Source organism: Staurois parvus, unplaced genomic scaffold (assembly GCF_062004578.1).
Source record: "Staurois parvus isolate SC_StPar_1 unplaced genomic scaffold, SC_StPar_1.0 ptg000123l, whole genome shotgun sequence".
NCBI classification, from domain to species: domain Eukaryota; kingdom Metazoa; phylum Chordata; class Amphibia; order Anura; family Ranidae; genus Staurois; species Staurois parvus.
The window spans coordinates 235,407-261,095 of NW_028317919.1; the positions used below are offsets into that span (position 1 = coordinate 235,407).

A 25,689-nucleotide genomic window follows, 5' to 3' on the forward strand; every position below is an offset into this window, starting at 1 on the left:
CCATGCTTGCAGCCAGGATGCACGGCTGAAGCTGGCCGGTCACAGAATAGAGTGTGTGGTTTATCCAGTGTCGCTCTCGACACTAGTAATGTGTTTGGAGAACACGTCTTTTTAATACATAAATGGTTTGACAATATGAAGGCTTTCTTCTCTCATCCCTCCCATTGTTTCATGCTGGGAGCTGGTTATTATTATTAATAATGAAACAAGTGATGTTGCCTTACGTTGCCCTGAGAAAAAAAAAAAAATAAAGGAGGGATCCATTGAATGATTACTCCAGAAGTTTATTGAGCCAATGCACTTCTTGTTGGTTTTTAGTGTAACCACCAAATACCTCTGGTGATGTGGTTAAGTCAAACAAGGATTTTGGTGATTGGGACTTTTTTCACATTTTCTAATCTATGTTTTAGCACTTAACACTTTTTTAAATGTTGGAAAAGAAATTAAATTGTGGCACAATTTTGAGTATAGGAATATGAAATTTATGAAAGCACGTCATTTTGATTTAAATATTGATTGCACTTTATTGCCATTTGTTTTAGCACTGGACACTTTATTGGATTATGAATTTTTTAATTGTTTATCACATTGCACAGTGGTTGATTCATTTAGCTTGAGTGTGTAGCACATTTTATATTTTACAATTTTTTTTGGTGTTGTGCCATTTTGCTATTTATTTAAAGATCCAGCTGTGTAGGTTTTCTTTTGGAGATAAAAAAAAAAAAAAAAGCTGTGTAAAGAAGGCACAGATTGTCCTCTCTTCCTCATTATTCATTGTGTAATTTGTTGTGGTGAATTGGACAGCTAAATTCCAAATCAGCACTGATGCTTTCAAGAGCTGTTTAAAAGAAATGTTGTCTGCCTGTCTATGGTCAGCTTTGGGCAGTTAAAGTACAGCTGCTTGTTTAAAAAGGCTTAAAAAGAGGCTTCACTGCAGAGAAAATGGCAAAAGCCAGCCATGTCATCTGAATGAAAAAAAAACAAAAAAAAAAACTGAGCAGATTTTCCACAAATTTGAGGAGGATGGAGATTTCCTCTCCTCTATGTCTTTGTATTCGGACAGCAGGACTCTCCTGCCATGAAAATGCACTGATCAGCGCTGCAGCTCATTGGCTGCATGCGCTGATTGAGCAGAGATTCCCCAACAAGGCCTTTCACGAAAAGTCAATTGATAGATTGACTTCTTGTAAACAGGAACCACTATACATGGATCAAAATGTTGTCTGGTTCCTGCTGAGCTGGCTGAATTTCAATCCATGTATGGCCAGCTTTAAAGGATAAGATCACCTTTCATAACAGGTTACATATTACACCTGTATCCAGCGTGTAACATTTTACTAACTGAGCAACCCCTCACACTCCCCCCAAGCCCCTGTTCTGACAGCACGCCAAGGATTTGCAACCACTGATACAATTTTAAAATGTGAGAGTTCTGTGAATGGGACAACTACAGCTACCGTCAGCCATTGCAGCTGATGGCTTGTACATCTCAATGAACTACCATGGCACTGGTGAGCACTCTAGTAGTTCACCAACTCTTCCAGTCATTCAGTAACTGACTGCCCATACAAGGTATGGGCTGACAGCTACACTGACAATTTGCAGGAGCCTGAGATTGCACCCGTGATCTGCTGTTCATGGGTGCAATGCTTTACAGGTTTCTAATAAAATAAATAAAAAAAAAATAAATGCACTTTTTATTACCTCCTAAAAGATGTGCATTTATTTAAAGATGATCTTATCCTTTAAGTGTATCAATCAATCAGATTGGGGTGCTGCTGCTGTATGTAAACCAAGCAAACTGTGTTTTTTTTTTTAACCAAACACACAAAAAAAAAAAAAAAAAAAAAAAAAACACAAACAAACCACAGTTCTATCGCCATGTATGTTTTTTTGTTTTTTCTTTTAGGCACCCACCCAAGCATGTGATTTAGGGGTTTTGTACACTGTAATGCACAGGTAGGCAACCTCTGAGAGGTGGAGGTCTACCTGAACAACATGAAAGAGATCCAGGATCACTGGGGTTCAGCACGCTTTTTTTTTTTCTAAGGAAATTAACTAGCAAAGCCTAACTAAATAACAAGGACAATTTTGAAAAATATAATAAAACAATGTCACTTTAAAAATATAAAAACTTAGCCTACCTTAAAAGTGGACAGCGTCAGTCAATAGTGCAATGTCAGAAGAGCAGTGAACGACGTCAGTCAGTAGGGCAGTGGACAGTGTCAGTAGTTTTTTCATTTTTTTACAATTTTATTTTTTGGCTTTGGTGAAATATCAGGGATCTAAACAGACCTCTGATGTCTAAATTTTGAGACCAAGAAAGAGAGCGAGGACAGAGATTCCCCAGTCCCTTTCTCAGCATCCTCAGCTGCATTAGACAGTGAATGAATGGGAAGTGCTCTGTGCTGAGCTGCATCCTGTTCATTCACAAAGTGAAGAATAGTAAAGACAGTTTACTATTCTTCAGCTCTAAGCAGCCAACTGGAGAGGAGAGAAGTTAGCAGCACTGCAGAGATGGAGGGGGACACGGGGAAGACCGGGGCAACAGAAAGAGGAGAGGTGACAGGGCGGCATTCACTTGCCAGTAGATGCAGAGACACTGCGGGATCTGAGCTTCATTGGGAGAGGTAGCTTCATGCGAGAACAAGTGTCCTCCCCCTTTCCACCCCCCCGGGTCTCCCCCCCCCTCCGTGTCTCCCCCCCCCCCCCCCCCCCCCCCCAAGTCCACCTGCCCGGGTCTCTCCTTCCCTGCTCCGGAATGTTTCCTGTTCTGTCAAGCTCTTGCTCTGACAGCATGGGGAAGCAGTTTAGTTCAGGGTCAGCAACACAGAGATGCGATCTACCAGTCACCTGGCCGCAGTCGACCAGTAGATCATGATTGATGGGTTGCCGACCCCGGCTTTAATGCATGAAAAGACCATATACCTGCTGTGTGTGTTTTTTTTTTTTTTGCACTGATACATGTCACCCATGGCAGTGCCCACTTTTCCCATGCTTTTTTGACAGTAGTTTAGTTAGTAGTTCTAAAAATGGTCCGGAATTATCTGCAAGATTAAAACTCCCTACAGACTCCAAGTTCCAGTCCAAGTTCCAGTCTGTTGAATTTCATAAATGATTTGTTGAATCAAACCTGGTAGGATTTGCCCATTACTAATAATGATGAACAACATGTTTGAAATTCATCCTTAGTGGAACCATGGCTGTTTCCTTAGATAAAAGTGAGCAAAGCCACCCAGGGAAAAGCAGTGTTATTGCAAGATTACCAGGTGAAAATAAAATAAAAAAGCTTTGAGAAGAAAAAAAAAAAAGGAAGAAAAGGAAATCAAATGCAGCTACCTCATGTAAGGACTGGTAAGCTGCAATATAATTTATATTTTTGCTTTTGGCTTTAGATACATTTTTAACTGACAATCCAAATCCACTTGTATCTTACCAGGCTGAAGCTTTCTTCCCAGGAGAGGCTCATCTGCATTGCAGCTTGGACTTCTCTATATAAAGCAAAAATATAAATACATAAATATATTGAAGATTGTTCACAAACTTATATACTTTACAGAGCCACATCCAGCCTTTTAGCTGTTCCTGTGTGACCCGTGATGCTTCCACTTTCTGCCTGCCTCTCTGAGACTGTCAGCTTCAGCATGCTGACAGATGTCTGTTTGGAGAGTTGCAAGAACTGGAAGGAGAGAGCCTGAGAAGCTGATGCAGCAAGAAGGCTCAGTTCTGGTGGCTTTGCCTAGCAGACATCCTAATGCTATCCCGCCACTCGGATACCCAGGCAAATTCTGTGTTAGCGCCTGCACGCTGCAAAGCCCAGGAGCCGTGCACCTGTCCTTCACTCCAGGTCAGGATCTGCAGAAATCCTCGCTGTACCGATCCCAGGCTTTCTCCACCTCAGAGTGAATGTAGCTTGCCAGTTATTTCCCTGAACCAGTCAGTCAAATATCAACAAAGAAAGGCAGATCAGGTAATTAACCCGTGTTTGTCAGCTCCATCACTGCTTTTACCAGCCTGCCTTACACCAACATTGTGACCAGCAGATCAGAAGAGGACATTTCTTCACTACTGCTTCTAATAATCGGGAGTGTACACACTATTTCATGAGCAGTTGTACCTATTATTCCAAGCGCCAGGTGTTTTGTTATTTTCCCATATGTTTACATACAGACCTTCCCAGTCCAGTGTTACTCAACTAAGGCTGCTGGTTTCATCAAGATATGTTTTTAATAAACTTTGGCTCGGCCCTCAACAAGAGTCCTAGTTTCTTATGAGGCCCTTTAGAAAATTAAGTGACCACCCCTTACAGCAAACAGTTACAGCAAACAGTTTTTTTTTCTTTTTGGGATAAAAGTTTTACATAAATGCTGATCATTGTAAGTTTCCCTGCTAGTGCTGAATAGTTTGTCTCATCCACGTAACTGATATATCTGCAAGAGAGCTTGTTCTTTTAAAGAAACAGGCTTACTGGCCAGCTCACCAGATGAAAAAAAGCAAGCTTAAAAAAGAAAAACTAATGCAGAGATCACATCCAACAGTTGGTTAGCTGCAATAAAATAAAGGTTGCTTTTGGGTTTAAAAGAATAAAATTAATTCATGTATTCTGGTTTGGCAAACATAAATGTAAATCTACGCATATCCAAACATGAAATTAATTTCATGTTTGGATATGTTTATTAGATTATTATATTATATGTTGTATACTATAGATGTTCCTGTATTCTTACCCTGAAAAAGCAGCATCATCGACTATCAAACGCATTGGTTTATGAGGCCATACAAGGACAGGCTCCATGACCCCCTAAGACAGTGGTTCTCAACCATCCTAATGCCGCGACCCTTTAATACAGTTCCTCATGTTGTGGTGACCCCCAACCATAAAATTATTTTTGCTGCCATTTCATAACTGTAATTTTGCTACTATTATGAATCGAAATGTATATATCTGATATGCTTGATGTATTTTCATTGTTACAAACTGAACATAATTAAAGCATAGTGATTAATCACAAAAACAATTATAATTATAATTCATGAAGTGTCCTTTTACCTCCAATACTGCTGCTTTCTACACAGTAGCTGCTTTCTACACATGTGTGACTGGTCCACATAAGTACATTATGGCACCAACCCTGTCACATACACCTGTATTTGTACGGGGTGTATGTGATGGGGGATGTCATCACGCCGGGTACTCATATGTGGGCGTATCTGCATGTGGGCGGACCCGCCTGGAGACGGATAGAGGAGCGGTGTCTCGGTTCCTAAGACCATCGTAAATATGTGTTTTCCTATGGTCTTAGGCGACCCCTGTGAAAGGGTCATTCGACCCCCAGGTTGAGAACCGCTGCCCTAAGAGGTAATTTTGGAAGAAACATGTAGGGCAGGGCCCATGCTCATAGCATCATCCCGTATTACAGAATCTGGAAATGATCTACATATTCCCCTGGGGAGTTTGATTTGTACAGCACTGTCTATGTTTTAGATATGTAAGTAGCATGTTTTTTTTAATCAATATTTGGTATAATTGTTTTTACACTATATGGAGCGTTCTCATTTTTCCATGCACATTCTCCTGAGTGGCTGTAGATATATACACTGGAATGAAGTGGTGATATTATATATCCAGAATTTGAGCTGGTCACTTTCAAGTGTTATATGACTTCTCATTCTGAGGGTCATACAGTTCTGGTAAGCCTTTGATCTGGGCACTGTTAAGGGAGCACTGAAAGTGTTTTTTCACCTGGGGAGGAGTTTTGTACACTATTATGTGGAGATTTATATGAAGATTATTTCACCTATTCAAGGTGAGGTTTTTTTTTCGTATGGACATTATAGATACACATCCTGGACTGAGTAGTTTTGTTTTGGTTTTAGGAGCACTGCACTGAAGCTTGTCTTATTTGACATTTCTTGTGTACTTCAATTATGTTTTTTTTTTTTTTTTTGCTGGGTCCTCAACTGGTTAAAAGCAGTAGTATAGTCAAAGAAAAAAAAAATGTCCACCTGCAAGTTATTATAACATATGCAGAGCATACTAGCTTGAATGTCTGCGCATGTGTGTGGAAGTCACAGCCGTTAAGAGATGGCATGAGTATGCCGTCCCTTCAGAGCTCATGCGCCGATGACTTTACCCGGCTGCAGCAGTAGTGAAGATCTCCTAAACAGTGCACGTTTAGGAGATCTTCACTGTACCTACAGGTAAGCCGCCTTACAGGCTTTCCTGTAGGTACTACTGCTTTAAAAGATTTATCCATACACAAACAAGACAAGATGAGTAAGCAAATAGATTTCTGCATCTCAAGGAGACAGTAAAAAGGATACACATGGTTTAAGGGAACCTAAACCAAGAGAATAGTTTCTAAATATACTTGCTGCCTGGATGTCATATCAATCCAGTGGCTTCAATACTTTCGGAGGCAAAGACATGGAAACACTGTGTGGATCAGACATTTTGACTCCATTTTAAGAGATTTCTAATTTGACTGAAAGCAGTGAAGCCAAAAAGACAGACAACAATGGCAGCTTTCTGTATTTCGCATGGTACAGATTCTCAGGCATTATTTTCCTACAAGTTTATTTCTCATTTTACTTATGAATACAGAATAAAAGTATGCCATAGACAGATCAAAATTCAACTGGTTCAGCAGGAACCGTCCAGATTTCATTCCATCTATGGGCAGGCTGTTTGTGCTAAAGTCAATCCATTGACTTTTTTTTTTTTTCTGTATGATCACTGCCAGTGTCTACAGCTGCAAACAGTGATCATTGTATTGACGGCAGGGAAGTCTCCTACTGTCAGAATACAATAGCACAGCAGGAGGGATTCCCCCTGAGCACTGGCCGTGTTGAAGGGAAAAATCGAGCAATTTTCTTTCCTTGAAAGAAAAAAAAAAAAATCATAATCTATGGTCAGCTTAAGGGAAAAGTCATTTTCAAAACAAACTTGGCTAGATACTCTGCAGGGTGGCATACATTGCCACTGAAATAGTTAATGTTTAGGCACATAGACTGTATGTAAAAGGGACTTCATGTATTCTGAACCACTGCACTGTATAAACATAGGGAATAACTATTTCCATGTTGATACTGGATGGATATTTTCCTACACTGCTTCAACACTGTTTATATGACAAAGCATTCTGGTTTACCACATCCCAAGAGGGTACTAGAAAGCTCAAAGCAATAAATATAAATCTTACACATACTACAGCACCAGTGTGTGCTATAAACAAAGGATGCTGTGTACAAACACAGTAAAAGTAAATCTTAAAAACAACCCATTGCCTTAAGGTCACCTTTAGCTATTTAAAACCTTATTCCTGCTAAACCTACAGCTACTGAAAACACACATAATCAATGTGCCCATAAAAGCAAGGTAAGATGGTTCTGACTCAAAGTGTATGTAAACCCCAACAACAAACTTGTTTTATTCCCTGGTTTTGGTCTGTTAACTACACCACTGAAAAGGGGTTTTCCGATAAGTGAAAAGAAAAAAAAATAAATCTTTTAATCCTGCCAGAAATCTTGTGAGCCAATGTCATGTACATTCTACCTGGGCTGGCTGTTATCAGCATTGTTTCCAGCTTTCTCTGTGGACTACAGAATAGTGCTCCCCTATGTTATGGAGAACAGGAGAGGGGGAGGTGTTCTGCAGTTCTGTTGTGGGGTAACACTGTTCCTCCACAGATATGGTAACGTGAGCATCCTGACCCTAGGTAGAACCCTTACTGGCAGAATCAGAAATAAAAGTAACAAAAAATCTCTGAAAAAGTAAAGTAATGCAGCCACTACATCTAAGAACAGGTAAGATGCAACATAGTTTTGTCCTTGGGATTAGATTTAAAAGTCTTTTCTTTATTCATGCAAGATATCTTTGCTGTGTTGTTGGGGTTCCTGGCAGAGACCAAAGCAAATGCAAAGGAGAGTTCCAGTTAAACTGAACCGTCATTCTGCATTTTACCTTTCCTGTTAGAATGAAGTATGAGCACTCGGATACAATGGTCCTTACAGAACACCAATGGTATTTATCAGTAAGGCAAAGATGAATGTGCTGTATCTCAAAACAACCATTTCACCTCCGATATGTCATAAACTGAAATAGGATTGCATGCACTGTTTCCTATGAGATACTATACTCCATCAGTGTTGCAACCTGTATTAGGGCTAATTCACACTATGTGCGGTGACCGATGTTTTACTGCACTGTAAAACACCAGTCATTGCTAAGACGCACAGAAAACAAAGTGTGGTCTATTCACACTGCAATACAGCATGGAGCTATGATAAAATAAAGACAGGCTGCATTACACTGCAGCCGATTGTACAGAATGGCATGTCACAGTACAACAGCATAGCACCTTGTGCTACTGTACAGTGACATGAATGAAGTGTCATTTTTGTACAATTCAAATAAAGTTCATAGAATCGTACGCCACATCAACCCCTACTGACCCTAAACTGCTGCAGTTAAAGTGTTACTAAACCCACAACAGTAAAATCAGTCTGTATATGCAGTAAAGCATGCTTGGTATACTCACTGTGGAACCTAAGGGGTCAATCCTCTGCATGTTGTGAAAAGGCTGTTTGATCCTGACTTCTCTGATCCTCCCCTTCTTCCAGTGCCCCCCTCTTATCTCCTGATAAGACATGTAGTGTAGAGTTACTCTGCACATGCTCAGTTTGATGTGTATTGCTAGAAAGGTTTTTTTTTTTTTTTCCTTGAGAGAGTGCATGTGATCAGCACAGGGCCAATCAGCACTGTCCATACAGAGGTCAGGGGTTCTGCATCCTTGTAGAGCAGAATATAAAACGCTTCCTACAATCTTTAACATGTGCTCTGCTGGACACAGAAGTCCTAAGACTGCTCTAACTGCTGACGAGAATAGGTTTTTAGCAGTTTATATTTACTCAGACAAGTGCACTTCCATGTTCTGTGTACTGTAGGAGACCAGATATAGTGAATGCAGGGTCCTGGATTTAGTAACACTTTAAATCTCCAGCAGCTGTCCATCCAGTGTGAATGGGTCCATTTTCAGAAAGCCCATATTGCCATAAACTTGACAACAATGATAGCTTTAACCAGTGAAATATAACATTTATAAGTTCAACCAAAATACTGGAACAGGCTGGATAGACCTCTACATTATAACATGGAAAAGATAGAGAAGTATACCATTTCTTATTGAAGTAGGAAATACACTTACCGCTCACGTGCAGTTTCACGATTCATCAAATCAACGCCTTCCTCCTAATCAAAATAAATATATAAAATGATGGTAAGAAAACTCAACTGGAAAAAAAGTACAGAAGTAAAAATATGCAAAAGATACTCTGGATTTTGACTTGGGTAATTGCACACTTCTTCGCTCCTCTCCTAGTTACTTCTAAACCACTGTGGGACTGATTTGTGAAACGAAGAGGAAATGTGAACTACAGATAACAATCAGAATCATTGTTGACATTTTCCAACACAAATTAAAATAAAGCCCAATTGGTTGCCACTAGCAGCTGCTTCATTTTTTCTTCACTGTTCTCTGCTCTAGTTTACATAAATTGTCCCCAAGTTCTTTAACCACTTCCCGTCCGGCCCATGTATATAAATGGCCGGACGGGAGCAGTGCAGGGGCGGTTGGCCGTTTATAAACGGCCTCCCCGTCCCCTGCTTGTGCGCGCTCCCTGGGACACAGTGGAACACTGATCGCTGTACGGGACCTCTGTGTGAGGTCCCGATCATGTGATCACTGATTGGCCAATCAGTCATCACATGCAGAGTAGTAAGCAAGATGTCACTTCTGACATCATTGCTTACTACGTGTGAAATCTGTAAATGATCATAGAGGTCACATGGTACAAGGCTATTCACAACAGCCTTGTACCATGTGACAAGCTGTGACCAATCACAGCTCACGCAGTATTTCTCAATGGCTGCAAGAATGCAGCCAGAGAGAATGAGAAATTATTGCTTTTACAGCCTTTAGTAGTACAGTGTCACTATGGTGACACTGTACTGCTAGGGTGACAGTATGTAAAAAAAATAAAATAAAAAATCAATATAAAAAAATAATAATAATGTAAAAATAAAAATAATTTTTGGTTATAAACTAATTTGGCCAATATTTATGAAGAAAGATTATTTATTTTCAAAATTTTATAAGAAAAACACTTTTCAAAATTGGACTTTCATTTATATAGCAAAAAAAAAAAAAATCCCATTAATTAATAAATACCACCAAAATAAAGTTTTATTTGTAAAAAAAAAAATGCTAAAAAATTAATATGGGTACAGTGTTGCATGACCGCGCAATTGCCATTCAAAGTGTGACAGTGCTGAAAGCTGAAAATTGGCCTGGGCAGAAAGGGGGTAAAAGTGTCTGGACTAGAAGTGGTTAAAGAACTCTCAGCAGAAGTTACAAATGTTTGTCAAATCCCCCAGTGGACCCAGTGCAGATAGCACTTGTCCCTGTTAAAATAGGTGCTGTGTTTTAGAAATAAAATGTTTTTCATTCTTTCAGTGCTGCAGCTCCACTCAGGCAGAAGCTCAAAATTTGGGGCATTCCTATGGGGAAAGCAGAGGCAGCATTGAAGCCACGGACCTTTCTAGGTTTGTTCTTTGTGAATGAAGACACTCCTATGCAGCCAACATCATTCATTACACAGGTAACCAACTACTATTTCAGACTAGCTGGAGGGTGCAGGAGGTTATTGGCACAGTCATTTATTAATCAAGGAAGCAGAGAAGGCACAGGGCTGCAGATGTTCCATCTGAAAGTGTTCAGAGGAGATGGGGGTGAGCTCGGTGTCTGTAAGTCCCCTCTCCTTTGTGTACAGACAGAAGTTTGTCTTTTAGTACCAGTGTGGTTGGATAGAGGCAGGCTATCCAACGCAGATCAGCAATCAAAGCACAAATATTTATGGGGACAAGTGCTATGTGCATTGGGTGCCCCGGGGAACTTTAACAAGCCTTAACTTCTTTAACCACTTGCCTACCGGGCACTTATACCCCCTTCTTTACCAGGCCAATTTTCAGCTTTCAGCGCTATTGCACTTTGAATGACAATTGCGCAGTCATGCAAGATTGTACCCATATGAAATTTTTATCAATGTTTTCTCACAAATAGAGCTTTCCTTTAGTGGTAATCGCTGCTGGGCACTTTACTTTTTGCGCTATAAACAAAAAAAGTGAAAAAAATTAAAAAAAAAAAAAAAGTTTCTTTGTTTCTATTATAACATTTTTCAAACAGGTAATTTTTCTCCTTCACTGATGTGAGTTGATGAGGCAGCACTGATGGGCACTAATAGGCGGCACTGATAGGCAGCACTAATGAGGTGGCAAGGATAGGCAGCACTAATAGGCAGCACTGATAGGTGGCCCTGACTGGCATCACTGCTGGGCACTGACTGGCACAACCACTGGGCACTGACTGGCGGCACTGACTGGCGGCACCGCTGGGCTGCACTTGTGGGCACAGGTTGGTGGCACTGCTGGGTGGCACAGGAGGGCGCACTGCTGGGTAGGACATAGCGATCATGGAAATCGCCGGGTGCACGCCACCAGGGGCGTGCAGGAGAGCGCGTTCTGGGAGGACGTCATATGACACCCTACCAGAACTGGCCGGCCGCAGTGTAGCCATCATTCGGCTATCTGCGGTCGGCAAGTGGTTAAAGCAGAAGGTCCACTTTTCTGACAGACCCTCATCCACAAACACAATATCTAGCCTTTTGTTGTAACACATTCTCGCAGCACCCAATTTTCCTAGGAGAAACAGAGAGGCACAGTCATGTCACTCATGGCTCATGAAGTAAAGGGAACAGGGCCTGAGATTTCTTTTTTTCTGTATGTTGAAGGTTGCAAGTGGACCTTCCATTAGCATGGATGGTACACTTTAAAAACAAACTGTGCAACAAAGGGGAACAACATTCTTGTTTCTGGAAACTTGGGACAGTGTTTGATATCGAGAACTCCTGTCTGGTGCCACACTGAGGTCATTTCTGCTAAAAGAGAGACTAGTATGCTAGAATTAATTTTTGTTGAGAACTCATTTTGAGTCACTGTTTATAGACCATTTAAAAGTAATAAAAAATTTCTTAATTTTAATCAATTTACTAATTAGTAAAAGCTTATTGACAGAGCTCTGCCCATAGAGATGGGGAATAGTAAAGTACAATTAAAATGCTAGAGTACTAGGCTGGAAAATGACAGTACATCTGAAATAGTTGTCCTAAGTATATATAAACCTAAGGTTTGCATTGCTTTAAAAAAAGGCCTCGATTCTTTCCTAGATACACAGAATATAACTAGATATTAACATTTATGGGTAAATATGATCCAGGGAATATCCGATTTCCTCTGGGGGGGATCAGGAAGGAATTTTTTTCCCCCTACAGGAGCTGGGTTATTTTACTTCCTCTGGATCAACTGTGGGTATAGGATTATAACTTTTTTTTTTTTTTGTAAATGGTTGAACTGGATGGACTTTTGTCTTTTTTCAGCCAGACTAACTATGTAACTGTATTATTAACCACTAGCCTACAGGGCACTTATACCCCCTTCCTGCCCAGGCCAATTTCCAGCTTTCAGCGCTGTCGCACTTTGAATGAAAATTGTGCGGTCATGCAACATTGTACCCATATGAAATTTTTAAAAACATTTTGTGACAGATGGAGCTTTATTTTGGTGGTATTTAATCGCCTCTGGTTTTTTTATTTTTTCTTAAACAAACCAAATACCACTGAAAATTTAGAAGAAAAAAAAAAGTTTTTTCTTAGTTTTCGTTATAAAATTTTGTAAATAAGTGATTTTTCTCCTTCACTGATATGCGCTAATGAGGCTGCAGTGATGGGCACTGATGAGAAGGCACTGGTAGGTGGCACTGATGGGCATTAACAGGCATGACTGATGGGCACTGAAAGGCAGCGCTGATACATGGCACCGATATATAGCACTGATAGGCAGCACTGACTGGCACTGATAGGCGGCACTGATGGGTGACACTGAAAGGCAGCTCAGATGGGCACTGATATGTGGCATTGATGTTCACTGATATGTGGCACTGATGGGCACTGGCACAAGGCACTGATGGACACTGACAGGTGGCGCTGCTGGGGCTACACTGATCATCAGGGCGCCCTGATGATCAGTGTACATGTCCCCTCCACGGAAAGCCAATTACTGTCTCTCCTCTCGAGCGGTCAGCGTGACAGCTCGAGAGGAGAGAAATGCCGATAACCGACATTTCCCTGTTTACATGTGATCAGCTGTGACTGGACACAGCTGATTACATGACCGAGCCGACATCTTCGGCTCTTTCCGTGGTTGGTGATCCGCTGTGTCTGAGGGACACAGCGCACCGCTAAACACCGCGTGCTCCCTGAGCCGCGCATGCGCTGTGAGAATGGGAGGATGTCATATGACGTCCTCCCAGAACGAGAGCACCACCTTGCATCTGTCATATTACTATATGGCTGGCGGGAGGTGGTTAAGAAATGCAAGTTGGCTCCAAATTGGCACTTCAAGGTATATTCACTTGTCCAACCTATTTAGGGTTTGGATCTGGTAAAAAGCAAACAAACAAACAATCTTCTAGAACTTTTATGTTACCCTTTTCAGCTGATACAGACGGCTGCTTGGGATTCGGATAGGAGAGGATGATGGTGCCTTGAGATAGAAAAAAAATAATTTTTAGCATTCCTAATTTATTAAATGATGATTAATGCACAGCAATTTTTGAGGTAATTGCAGCCTCCTCACAGACATCTGACTCACATATGCAAACAAATTTTTAAGCTTAAAGAAGAAATTCACTCGCTCAATCAATGTCGACTACTTTTAATCCTTATGCTCCTGGCATTAGTAAATAGATTGCAAAGTACTGTATATAATTTTTTTTTGTTTTTTATTTTTTTAGTTACTTCCTGTTTTCCATGCCTAGGAAAATAGTTGCACACATTCCAGGAGTCTCCAGGAGGAAAGGAGGGGTTTTCCCAGCTAAGCACACCCTCCTGCCTGCATGCCTGAGCTAAAGGCAGATGGATTCCAGGTAGTTAAAGCTACATGAATCATCTTCCCCCAAAATCTAGTACACACGTTAATTTTTTTTCAGTTCAACCCAGAGAGCTGAATGAAAAAAAAAAAAAAACGACAAACAAAAAAACAACTGAGCCTGCCATACTAACTATGCGATGCTAGTGTGGCAATCTCCCCCGCTGAGCTACTGTTTTATGACAGTGAACTGCCCCCCACCCACATCAGAACATACTGATCAGCACTGGCAGCCATTGGCTGCCGGCGCTGATGGGTTGCTGGTTGGATGCTGCTCTTCCAGCATGTCTCTTTAACAAAGCCGATCGTTGGACCGAATGCTTTCAGATAGGCAGCTATACATATTGTCCAAATATTTGGATCATGTTTATCCAGCATTACTCAATATGGTCATGGTAAAAAATACTAGGGGGTGTTTTAAACAGTGATTTCTCAGAGAAATAAAGCATGGAGACATGCATGGATGGGTGAGTTTACTTTAATTATTAAAAAAAGAATTAAAACAGCATTTTTGTTTGTGGTGCTGTGATGATACGGTGTAATTCCGCTTTAAGGACCTAATATGAACATAGATCTCACTCTCAACTTAATATTATGGCAGATGGTTTTACCCAACACACATAAAGCTTCCTGTCTGCACTGCAATCAAGAGGTCTGAAAAGTTGGTAATTTGAAAACATTTTAATTCACCATATGGTACATGTATGTACATCATGCAATATTTCTGACAAGATATCCAAGAAACTGGAACCAATCTGTGACGGATAAGCAAAACGTCAAATCCCTTCAAGGCTAACAAATGTTGCAGAATTTTTATCCATTAGGGCCCATTCAAACTAGATGCATTCCAGCTATGCTGTTTTCCCCAGGACATAGACCACGCAAAATGCTTAGTTTCTTATGTTATCAGTTCACACCCCAGCTACAGTACATGCAGAAAAAAAAAGCACTGCATGCAGTACTTTTTTCAGTTCAGTGGGTTGCAATGTTGCCGTGGTAAATAGAACTCTACTGAGATGCCACTTGTGACATTTCAATACATTTATGAGAGAGAAAAAAAAAAGGAAAAAGTAAATTCTGTCTCACAGCTTGCACAACTCATTAGCATTCAGTAAAGCTTAGATTCCCCAGGATAAATACATATTTTAACAAAGTGTCAACTTTTAGCTGGGGGAATCTTGGCCCATTTGTTAAGACCAGCCGTTTTGGAGTAGTAGTCCAGCCAGAAGACTAGGAATTGCTATTTTGCTGAAGTCAGTCTGGTGAATTTACTTTGTTGCCTAAGGTCATTGTCCTGCTGCATCACCCAATGTCTTCTAAGCTTTAGTTGGCAGACAGCCACCTTAACATTATCCTGTAGGATAATTTGGTAAATTGGGAATTTATTTTCCCCTCAATGATGGCAAATGGTCCAGGCCCTGCAAGCCTAAATCATGATGTTCCGTCCATAATAATTGCCCATTGGGATGTTGTTTTGATGTTGGTAAGCTGTGCTCTTTTTGTGCCATACATAGTGCCGAGTACTCTTACTGAAAAAAGCTTTGCTGAGGCAGTGGGAACCATTGGCTCCTGCTAATCAAAGCCAGTGATCAGCAAGCATGAGGCAGGGGCAAGTCCCGCTGTTTGTATCAATAGACGCAGACAGTGAGGCTTGGGAGCCATCAGCCCAAAGAAAAAGTAACAAAAGCATTTTCTGCAAGATAGTGGGTTTTTGATACAGCTACAGGTAAGAGAGGTTTGCAGGTATGAATGCATACACGATTTCCCCTATTTTACAGGTATTGCAAGAAAAAATAAACATTTAGTTCAGATTTAACCCCTTGACGCCGATCGCACGCAAATATGTGACCTCTGGGCCTTGACACCGAGCAGCCGCATATTTGCGTGCAATTAAAACATACATACGTGTTGAGAGCGAGCGCCCTGCGCGCTCCCAGCACGTGTCCACTACTCCTGGAAAGGTCCTGATCTCCCCTTTCGACCTTTTCCGATCATGTGACCGCCATGATGGCGAATCACAGCGGTCACGTGACCCTAAAACCCCACCCCCCCAAAACTCGTAAAGGGCCGGGAGGCGCCGGCGCCAAGAGGTTAAATTTTAGACAGAGTGGGAAATAGAAAGTCATTTTTTTCACAGTAGTGTGTATGCCAATGAAGACATTTCCCCCCTGACTCCCTATCCCCATTTTGATCTGTTAGTAGAACTTTTACCATGCATGGTTGCAATTACAGATCAGAGCTCAACTACAAAATTTCCCAAAATAGTGAACTATGGATTACGATGAGAAATGTATGTAAATATCAGGAAAATCGAAAAGTGACAGCAGAAAAAGACAGAGATCCATTGAATCTGCCTGGTTTTTTTTTTGGGACTTTTAGGGGGGATTGTTATTTGTTACTATTTTCTAACTGGACACGATAGAAAGTACTTCAGCTCTGTTATTTCTCTATTCTTACCAGACTTTGACGATTCACCACAGTTGTGCTGTTTCTACGAGCTCTGGGTCCATAAGGTTGAAATACCTGACAGTGATCACTGGAAAACAGAAATAAAGTTACTTTAACGCCTTCCTTGAAAACTAATGGATCTGCTATTAGCTAATTTGTAGAGCTGCTGGTGCCAGGGCTGTCATCATCCTCCTTGCTGCAATACTTTGTGAGTCAATGGGACAGGTATGCAGCTATTAAAGCTGTGACTCCTGAGGTATTTAGCAGTTCTACGGCAATGGCTCAATGAGTAGGATAAACATGACAGCCTTGTTCAATCAACACGCCAGCATGCACATTACCATCATTTTCTGTGACAGCTTCCATTTACACTGGGAATTTACCTTCATACTATTTTCCTATACAATATAAAAATGTGGTAAATCCACCACTCTGAAATGTGTATGTTGTTCACCGAACAGTGTTAATGTGAATCTGCACATTGTTACTAATGCCTATCTTTCCCAAACATCATTTGCAAAGCTCACCAACTGCCATTTGACCATCCAATGAAATTGCCTCAGTGGCTAGTAGAGGACTTGATGGAAATACAGTCTGAATTGCAGATACAGGACACACCATTTTGTGTCTAATTCTATAGAACACTCACTGGAACAAAACCACATTCTCCTCTTTCATACACCGCAATAAGACAAGCTATAATTTTTATTTTTTTTTCATTCAACCAAAACTAACAAAATTGTGCCATTTCCCCATCAACACAACTGAGGTAGATGGGGGAAAAAAAAATCACTCACGCAGTGCTATTATATACTGATGGCAGGGAGTCTTCCCCTCTGACAGAATATAATGTTCAGTGTTGCTAGCTGTAGCCGGCGGTACTGACCATTTGGGAAAAACACAACAGGCTGGTTGTACACAAGTCGTTCGAAAGAGCGACTGCTAGTCCATACACGATTGAAATTTAGTCAGTCCTTGCTGAACCGGATGCATTTTGATCCATAAATGGACACCTTAAAAGGAGATGACAACCTGTAAAAAATACTGTTACACCAGGAAAGTTAGAGTTTGCCTGTCCAATGATAAATTCCATTCCTCTCACATTACAACCTTGGAAGAGAAAAAGAGAGTCGTAGTACATTAAGGTCTTAAACAGACCTTAATGTACTGAGACATTTGCCCCATTTGCTACAGACACCTCCTTGGCTTCAACCAATTACCAGGTCTTTGGCCATCTTAATTGGCCATCAGGGAATGATGCAACTCCCACACATGCAGATGGAAGTTCAATCATTCTAAAGAAGACTGCATAGCATGTCTCTTCTGCAACAGAGGGTGACAGGACTACATAATCTGGTTCTGGGAACACCAGAATCCAGAAAAGAACACTGTATCCTTCCTTCCATTCTGTGGACATAACTTTAGAGGACTAAATATTAAAGATGAACTCCAGGTTCGATACCTTTAAATAGTTTGTTTGAACCAAGGCGGTCCAACCAAATATTTTCTTCATTAACAGATGTGCCTGTTGGGAGTGCTATATAATCTGTATGTAACATCAGCTATGTACAACACACTGCAATGTGTCTCAACAGCAGTACAAGGACTTTCTGTCCTGTTCCGGGAACAAAATAGAGTCAGGCAGAGAGCTGTCCAGCAATTCACACAAAGCTTTATATTTTATGGATGAACACAATTGCATGAGATGAAGAAGCAGCTGAATGACATCACAATCTCAACTTCAGCCATTGAGCGATAGATTCATAAAAATACAAAGCTTCCTTGGAATGGCTGGCCAGCGCTCATCCAACTCTACTTCATTCCAGCATCAGCTACTTTCAGTATGCAGTGCTGTATTCTGGCAGCAGTTCCCAATTTAGTCCCCGTACTGCTGACAGAACACAGCGTTGTATACTGAATGTACAGTAGCTGATGCTACAGAGTTTATACAGCTCTCCCAATGGGCACATCTGTTAGTAAAGGATATAGTTTGTTTGGACCAGCTTTGTCCAAACAAACCATTCAAAGTTAAACCAAACCTGGATTTAGGCTTTAAAAAGGCAAACAAAACCCTAGGAATCAAGCTTGTGGGAGTCTACAGGACAGAACCTGGTGGTCCTGACTGATGCGATTTGACCCAACATGAAGTCTGATTGCTGAGAATTAACCCAACCTGTGGCGATGTTAGAAAAGAACCGAGTTGCATAATGGATCAAGTACTTGAGTGACAAAGTTGAATCCAAAAGCAGTAAAAAGGAAGACATTTTTGGATGGACTAAGAGGCACTATGCCAACTGAAGCTTTCCTAACACAGAAAAACCCTGTTCTGCTCAAATCTGCCTATTCACATACAGGATGTATAATAAAGGAGAGGTTCAGCCAAAGCTTGCTTAGCTGTACTTCTCCTAACGATCACAAAATTGCAGTTTGTTCTGCACACCTGTGACCCATTTTAGGTAACAGCGGGCTAAAGTCTGCTGTCGGCTGGCGTTACTCACGCAGTCCACTTTAAAGTCGGGATCCACCCAGATCTATGGACTGGCATCTAGGTCAGCTTCTCAGTGATCCGCTGAGAGCCTGGACCCCCTGCTCCCGCCCCTTCCACAGCCCAGCACTCCAGTAAGTACTGGGAGGGAGACAGAGCAGACGGCATTGACTGCAAGTCAACACTCTCTGCTCAGAGCAGCAGGGAGGACAGAGCAATCAGAGGTGTCTGATCGCTCAGGTCTCAGCCTTAGAGGCGGCAGAGGACAGATGCAGCACTGGATTGATGCTGCATCCACCTAGGGAAGTAGAATTTAAAAAAAAAAACTCTCAATCTTCTCTTTTAACTCTAAAGTGGGCTTTGTTACTGTGACAATATAAAATAAACTTGGTTGCCCTTTACTGGACTGTGTCACTTTCCTTCTTAAAATGTTATTATTCATTACATTGTGTAAGCATTTTTCCTTTTATATATTTCTTGTTACTAGGCAAGGTAATTTTCAAGTGTAAAACACCTGTAATGCATACATCACACCTCCTTAGCACTCATCATGCTTCTTTCTTGTACACAATAGACTGAAAGTCAGTAGAAACAGCCCTGTAATCTCCACTGATACCGGGACACAGGTAGGAGTTAAATTGGAACTGAAGTCTAAAGCTTTGGAATTCATTTATTCTGGCACTGAGGTGTGACAAGAATGCACCCTGAGCAGTGCACATGTACATCCTACACAAGATTGTCAACAGGCAGATAAGTTTTATTGCAAAACAGATATAGAATCTCCAATAAAGAATCTGCCTGCTTGCAGTTTTTTTTAGTTCTGCTTAAAACGCCAACCGAAGCCCGTTGACACAGGTCATACAGGTTCACGTTGATGGGAATTCTATTCAAATACAACTACAAGCATTTGAATAGCAAACATAGTACTTCACAAGAGAAGTCGACTTTCACCTGCTTTACAAACAGTGCAGATGTCCCTCAACAGGACATGATGGTTTCAAAGAGGTGCAGTACAAGAGAAAGCAGATCAAAGGCAGCTTCTGAACTGCCATGGGTACTGCTCCATTAAAGTCAATGGGGTTTTGCTGACCTGCATTTGATGTGAATTCCAAACACAAAAGAGAAGTATTGCTTAAGCGTTTTTTAGCCATACTTCTCTTCTGGGTCACATGAGTGCACTTACTTTTGCCTCCTGTGACCGAGAATCAGCTGACAGTGGGCTAAATCTTTGCTAGCGGACGACGTCACAGAGGCGCTCCAGACTCGGGAAGGATCCGGACCATTTTTTCAGGATTTACCTAGATGCCTGATGCTTCTTTGCTGCTTCAGTGCACAGCTGAGAGCCTGAACCAGCTGCTCTCGTCCCCTTCTCCAGGGAGTGCTGGAGAGGCAGAGCAGAAGGCACACAGAGAACCGAGTGATCGACAGTCCTGTGATCGCTCAGCTCTCACGCAAATAGCCAGCAGGGGAACATCCGCAGCATCATAGCAATGCTGCAGCAGGGAGGTATGTGTGTGTGGTTTTTCATATCCCAATCTCCATTAAATACAAGACTACAACTCCCACCAATAAAAGCCCCAACAGTTACACCTTCCCCCATTTCCAAGGACAATGTTGGATTTATTGCTCAATGTCTCTAATTTTAAAAGTGGATCAAATGAACCAAAACCAGCTTGGACCAATGTAACTATCTATATACCATACGTGACTGATGCCCCCAAAAGCTGGAAATTACTGTAGATATTCCAATCATCTCCACTAGCTTCCGGGTCCCACAGCAAGCGGCTGCAACTCTGCTTATTAAAACACAGGTGGTCGGCTGCTTAGCACAGGAGCCAATCTCTGATTAGAGAACAAGAAAAGTGTGACATCACCACCCTGCTGCTCTACCTCATCCAATCAGAAAACACTTTGCATTTATTCCCCCATACTTAAAAAGCCCTCCTTGGACCCCAATGAGCCGAACAACCTCAGACCCATCTCCCTGCTCCCATTTACATCCAAACACCTCGAGCGCCTAGTCTACACCCGCCTAAGCTCTCACCTCAACGACAACAACCTCCTCGATCCCCTACAGTCCGGCTTCCGTCCCCTACACTCCACCGAAACTGCCTTACTTGAACTCTCCTATGACCTGCTAACCGCCAAAGCTAATGGCCATTATTCAGTGCTCCTACTCCTTGACCTCTCTGCGGCCCTCAACACAGTCGACCACCCCCTCCTCCTCTAAAAACTACACTCCCTTGGCCTCAGAGATTCTGCTCTCCTGGCTCTCATCCTACCTGTCACAATGCTCTTTCAGTGTTACCTATAATGCTACCACCTCCCCCTCACTCCCCCTCTCTGTTGGGGTCCCTCAAGGCTCCGTCCTCGGGCCCCTTCTCTTCTCCGTCTACACCTCCTCCCTTGGCCAACTCATACACTCTCACGGCTTCAACTACCACCTATATGCCGACAACACACAAATCTATCTCTCAACCCCCCACCTCACCACCTCAGTCTCCGCCCAAATCACACACCTACTGAGCGACATATCAGACTGGATGTCGCTCCACTTCCTTAAACTGAACTTCTCCAAAACCGAGTTTCTTGTCTTCCCCCCAGCCCGGACACCACCCCCCATTGACTTCTCCATCACATCCAACAATGCCACCATCAAACCCGCCCCGCAGGCCAGAGTACTTGGTGTCATTCTGGACTCCAACCTATCCTTCCAGCTCCAAGTCCAATCTTTAACAAACTCATGCAGACTCCACCTCCGCAACATCTCCAAAATACTCACATTCCTAACCCAAGAAACCACTAAACAGCTCATCCACTCCCTCATCATATCACGACTCGATTACTGCAACTCCTTCCTCACTGGCCTGCCTCGCCGCTGGCTATCCCCGCTTCAGTCGATCCTGAATACGGCTGCCAGACTCATTCACCTTTCCAACCGCTCCATTTCTGCCACCCCCTTCTGCCAATCCCTCCACTGGCTTCCGATTGCGCAACGGATCAAATTCAAAATCCTAACACTGACGTACAAAGCCATCCACCATACTGCCCCGAACTACATCACCGACCTAATATCCAAGTACCACCCAGCACGCACACTCCGCTCCTCACAAGACCTCCTTCTCTCTAGTTCCCTGGTCTCCTCCTCCCATGCCCGCCTCCAGGACTTCTCCAGGGTGTCACCCATCCTCTGGAACTTCCTGCCCCAACCCATCAGATTATCACCTACTCTACTCTCCTTTAGGCGCACCCTGAAAACCCACCTCTTCAGGGAAGCCTGCCCCACCCCCTGCTAACTTGCCAACCTCCTGCACTCTTCCTACCACCCCATCCCCCACAGCTATCTCCTCCTGTGCCACCATCCCCTCCCTCCTAGATTGTAAGCTTGAAAGAGCAGGGCCCTCGATCCCCTCATGTTTTGCATTGTATTGTTGTTCTGTCACATGTTCTGTCCCCCTTTGTAATGTACAGCACTGAGCGAACTATTGGCGCTTTATAAATACTGTATAATAATAATAATAATAATAATAATAATAATATTCAGAAAATGCAAGGCATTCTCTGAATGGCAGGACCCAGAAGCTAGTGGAAATGATTGGAGTTGCTGAATCCACTTCAGAGATTTCCAGCTTCTAGGCGGATCGGCTGGGAATGGTATATACTACTTACAGTATCTGACAGAAGTGTGTACACCCCTCACATTTTTGTAAATATTTTATTCTATCTTTTCATGTAACAACACTGAAGAAATGATACTTTGCTACAATGTAAAGTAGTGAGTGTACAGCTTGTATAACAGTGTAAATTTGGTGTCCCCTCAAAATAACTCAACACACAGCCATTAATGTCTAAACTGCTGGCAACCAAAGTGAGTACACCCTTAAGTGAATATGTCCAAATTGGGCCCAAAGTGTCAATATTTTGTGTGGCCACCATTATTTTCCAGCACTGCCTTAACCCTCTTGGGCATGGAGTTAACTAGAGCTTCACAGGTTGCCACTGGGGGTCCTCTTCCACTCCTTCATGATGGAGCTGGTGGCTGTTAGAGACCTTGCGCTCCTCCACCTTCCGTTTGAGGATGCCCCACAGATGCTCAATAGGGTTTAGGTCTGGAGACATGCTTGGCCAGTCCATTGCCTTTACCCTCAGCAAGGCAGTGGTCATCTTGGAGGTGTGTTTGGGGTCGTTATGTTGGAATACTGCCCTGGAGCCCAGTCTTCGAAGGGAGGGGATCATGCTCTGCTTCAGTATGTCACAGTACATGTTGGCATTCATGGTTCCCTCAATGATCTGTAGCTCCCCAGTGTCGGCAGCACTCATGCATCCCCAGACCATGACACTCCCACCACCATGCTTGACTGTAGGCAAGACACACTTGTCTTTGTACTCCTCACCTGGTTGCTGCCACACATGCTTGACACCATCTGAACCAAATAGGTTTATCTTGGTCTCATCAGACCACAGGACATGGTTCCAGTAATCCATGTCCTTAGTCTGCTTGTCTTCAGCAACCGGTTTGCGGGATTTCTTGTGCATCATCTTTAGAAGAGGTTTCCTTCAGGGACGACAGCCATGCAGACCAATTTGATGCAGTGTGCGGCGTATGGTCTGAGCACTGACAGGCTGAACCCCCCCCTTCAACCTCTGCAGCAATGCTGGCAGCACTCATACGTCTATTTCCCAAAGACAACCTCTGGATATGACGCTGAGCACGTGCGCTCAACTCCTTTGGTCGACCATGGCGAGGCCTGTTCTGAGTGGAACCTGTCCTGTTAAACCGCTGTATGGTCTTGGCCACTGTGCTGCAGCTCAGTTTCAGGGTCTTGGCAATCTTCTTATAGCCTAGGCCACCTTTATGTAGAACAATTCTTTTTTTTTTCAGATCCTCACAGAGTTCTTTGCCATGAGGTGTCATGTTGAACTTCCAGTGACCAGTATGAGAGTGAGAGTGATAACACCAAATTTAAACACTCCTGTGCCCCATTCACACCTGAGACCTTGTAACACAAACGAGTCACATGACACTGGGGAGGGAAAATGCAGAATTGGGCCCAATTTGGACATTTTCACTTAGGGGTGAACTCACGTTTGTTGCCAGCGGTTTAGACATTAATGGCTGCGTTTTGAGTTATTTTGAGGGGACAGCAAATGTACACTGTTATACAAGATGTACACTCACTACGTCACATTGTAGCAAAGTGTAATTTCTTCAGTGTTGTCACATGAAAAGATAGAATGACATATTTACATAAATGTGAGGGGTGTACTCACTTCTGTGAGATACTGTGTATTGGTCCAAGCTGAATCAATTGAACTATGTATAAAATATCAAACCTGGAATTCTTCTTTAAAACAGTAGTAAACTCTTGGAAAAAGAAAACAAAGTTTCCTCCTGCAAGGCAATATCATAAGCTAGTATGCACCACATATGAAAGACTTACCTAGAAACATGCACCACATATGAAAGACTTACCTAGAAACAAAGCCCCCCCCCAGCAGTGCGCTGTCATCGCTGCAGAGGCTTCCATCTTCACCCGGGCTTCCATCCGGGTTCGCGGGCTGTGGCACGAAGACGTCAATCCCGCATATGCACACGGGAGTCACGGCACGCAGCTCTGACGGAATGACCTGGGTATGCCGCTCTTTCAGAACGCATGTGCCGGTGACGGCACCGGCTGCTGCTCCCTAGAATATGTCCTACACGGGGCACATTTAGGAGATACTCATTTTATAAACAGGTAAACTAGATTATGAGGTTACCTGTAGATAAAAAAATCAAGCTGCGGAGTTTACTACCACTTTAACCCCTCAATTCCCAGCACTGGATTTCCTAAACACATGGCAGGTATATATGGGGTCTGGTGCCTCTATAGAGGACTACATGCACCCCCCACCTTACTCTGCCTCAGCAGTTGGGGGGCCCTGGAAGGCAGTACACTACAAAGTTCAGAGTCCCTGCACACAGGTCAGGATGGACCTCCCATCTCAAAACAGACCATCAATTCCAGCCCTGAGCCCCATCCCCAGCCTCACCTGAGCCCGTTAATATGGGGGGCACTGTTGGACCTCCTCAGGCTGCCATCGCTGGGGATCTCCACGTCCAGCTCCATTTTCTCCTGAGCCATGATGGCAGCGATGCTCCCCCGATCCTCCTCCTCCTCCCCAGTACAGGCCTCTGTAGACGAGCTCCGAGCTCAGGGCTCCATGCTACAGCCAGGGAAGACGATCGCCGCTCTCCACACTCTGTCAGGCCGAGGAAGCCCCAGCTCAGGCCCAGGAAAAGCTCTCCAGCCTCCCTATGCCGAGACAGAGCAGTGGCCAGCACGCATGCGCACAGCTGATGACTGAGCGTCGAGGACTGGCTGAGTGTGATGGGCAGGGAGACTTCTTACCGGGGACACTAAGCTGCTGATCTCCGGTCCCCCGAATAGAGCGGAATGTATCAGCCTTTGTATCCTGGAGATCTCAGGGAAGCCCTGGAATAATGTTACAGCTGCCCATTGTGATCAATGAGCCCTAGATGGACCAATATACAGTGTACATGGCTGTAATAAACACTAATACAATATAAAACACAATGACATGTTAAATATCCAAATCTCAGGATCATAAAACACTAAATTACCATTTAACCACTTGAAGAGCAGGCCTAGTCTGACACTTTTTAGTTACATGGAAATGGTTTTTTTTCTTTTTGCTAGAAAACTGCTTAAAG

The 25,689-nt window shown here is 42.8% G+C and overlaps 1 protein-coding gene across 4 annotated transcripts in view; it reads right to left on the minus strand.

Moving 5' to 3' along the window:
- Nucleotides 1-25,296, minus strand: part of LOC149467097 (P2R1A-PPP2R2A-interacting phosphatase regulator 1-like) — a 47,338-nt gene extending 22,042 nt beyond the window's left edge. For all 4 annotated transcript variants that reach the window (XM_089672217.1, XM_089672216.1, XM_089672215.1 and 1 more), the window contains exons 1-5: nt 25,008-25,296; nt 16,499-16,577; nt 13,601-13,657; nt 9,207-9,250; nt 3,437-3,491 (exon numbers count right to left, since the gene is read on the minus strand). In XM_089672217.1, the coding sequence (XP_089528343.1) occupies nt 3,437-3,491; nt 9,207-9,250; nt 13,601-13,657; nt 16,499-16,577; nt 25,008-25,099 (327 nt within the window). In that variant the 5' untranslated portion in view covers nt 25,100-25,296. The remainder of the gene's footprint in view (nt 1-3,436; nt 3,492-9,206; nt 9,251-13,600; nt 13,658-16,498; nt 16,578-25,007) is intronic.
- Between the last annotated feature and the right edge of the window lie 393 nt (nt 25,297-25,689).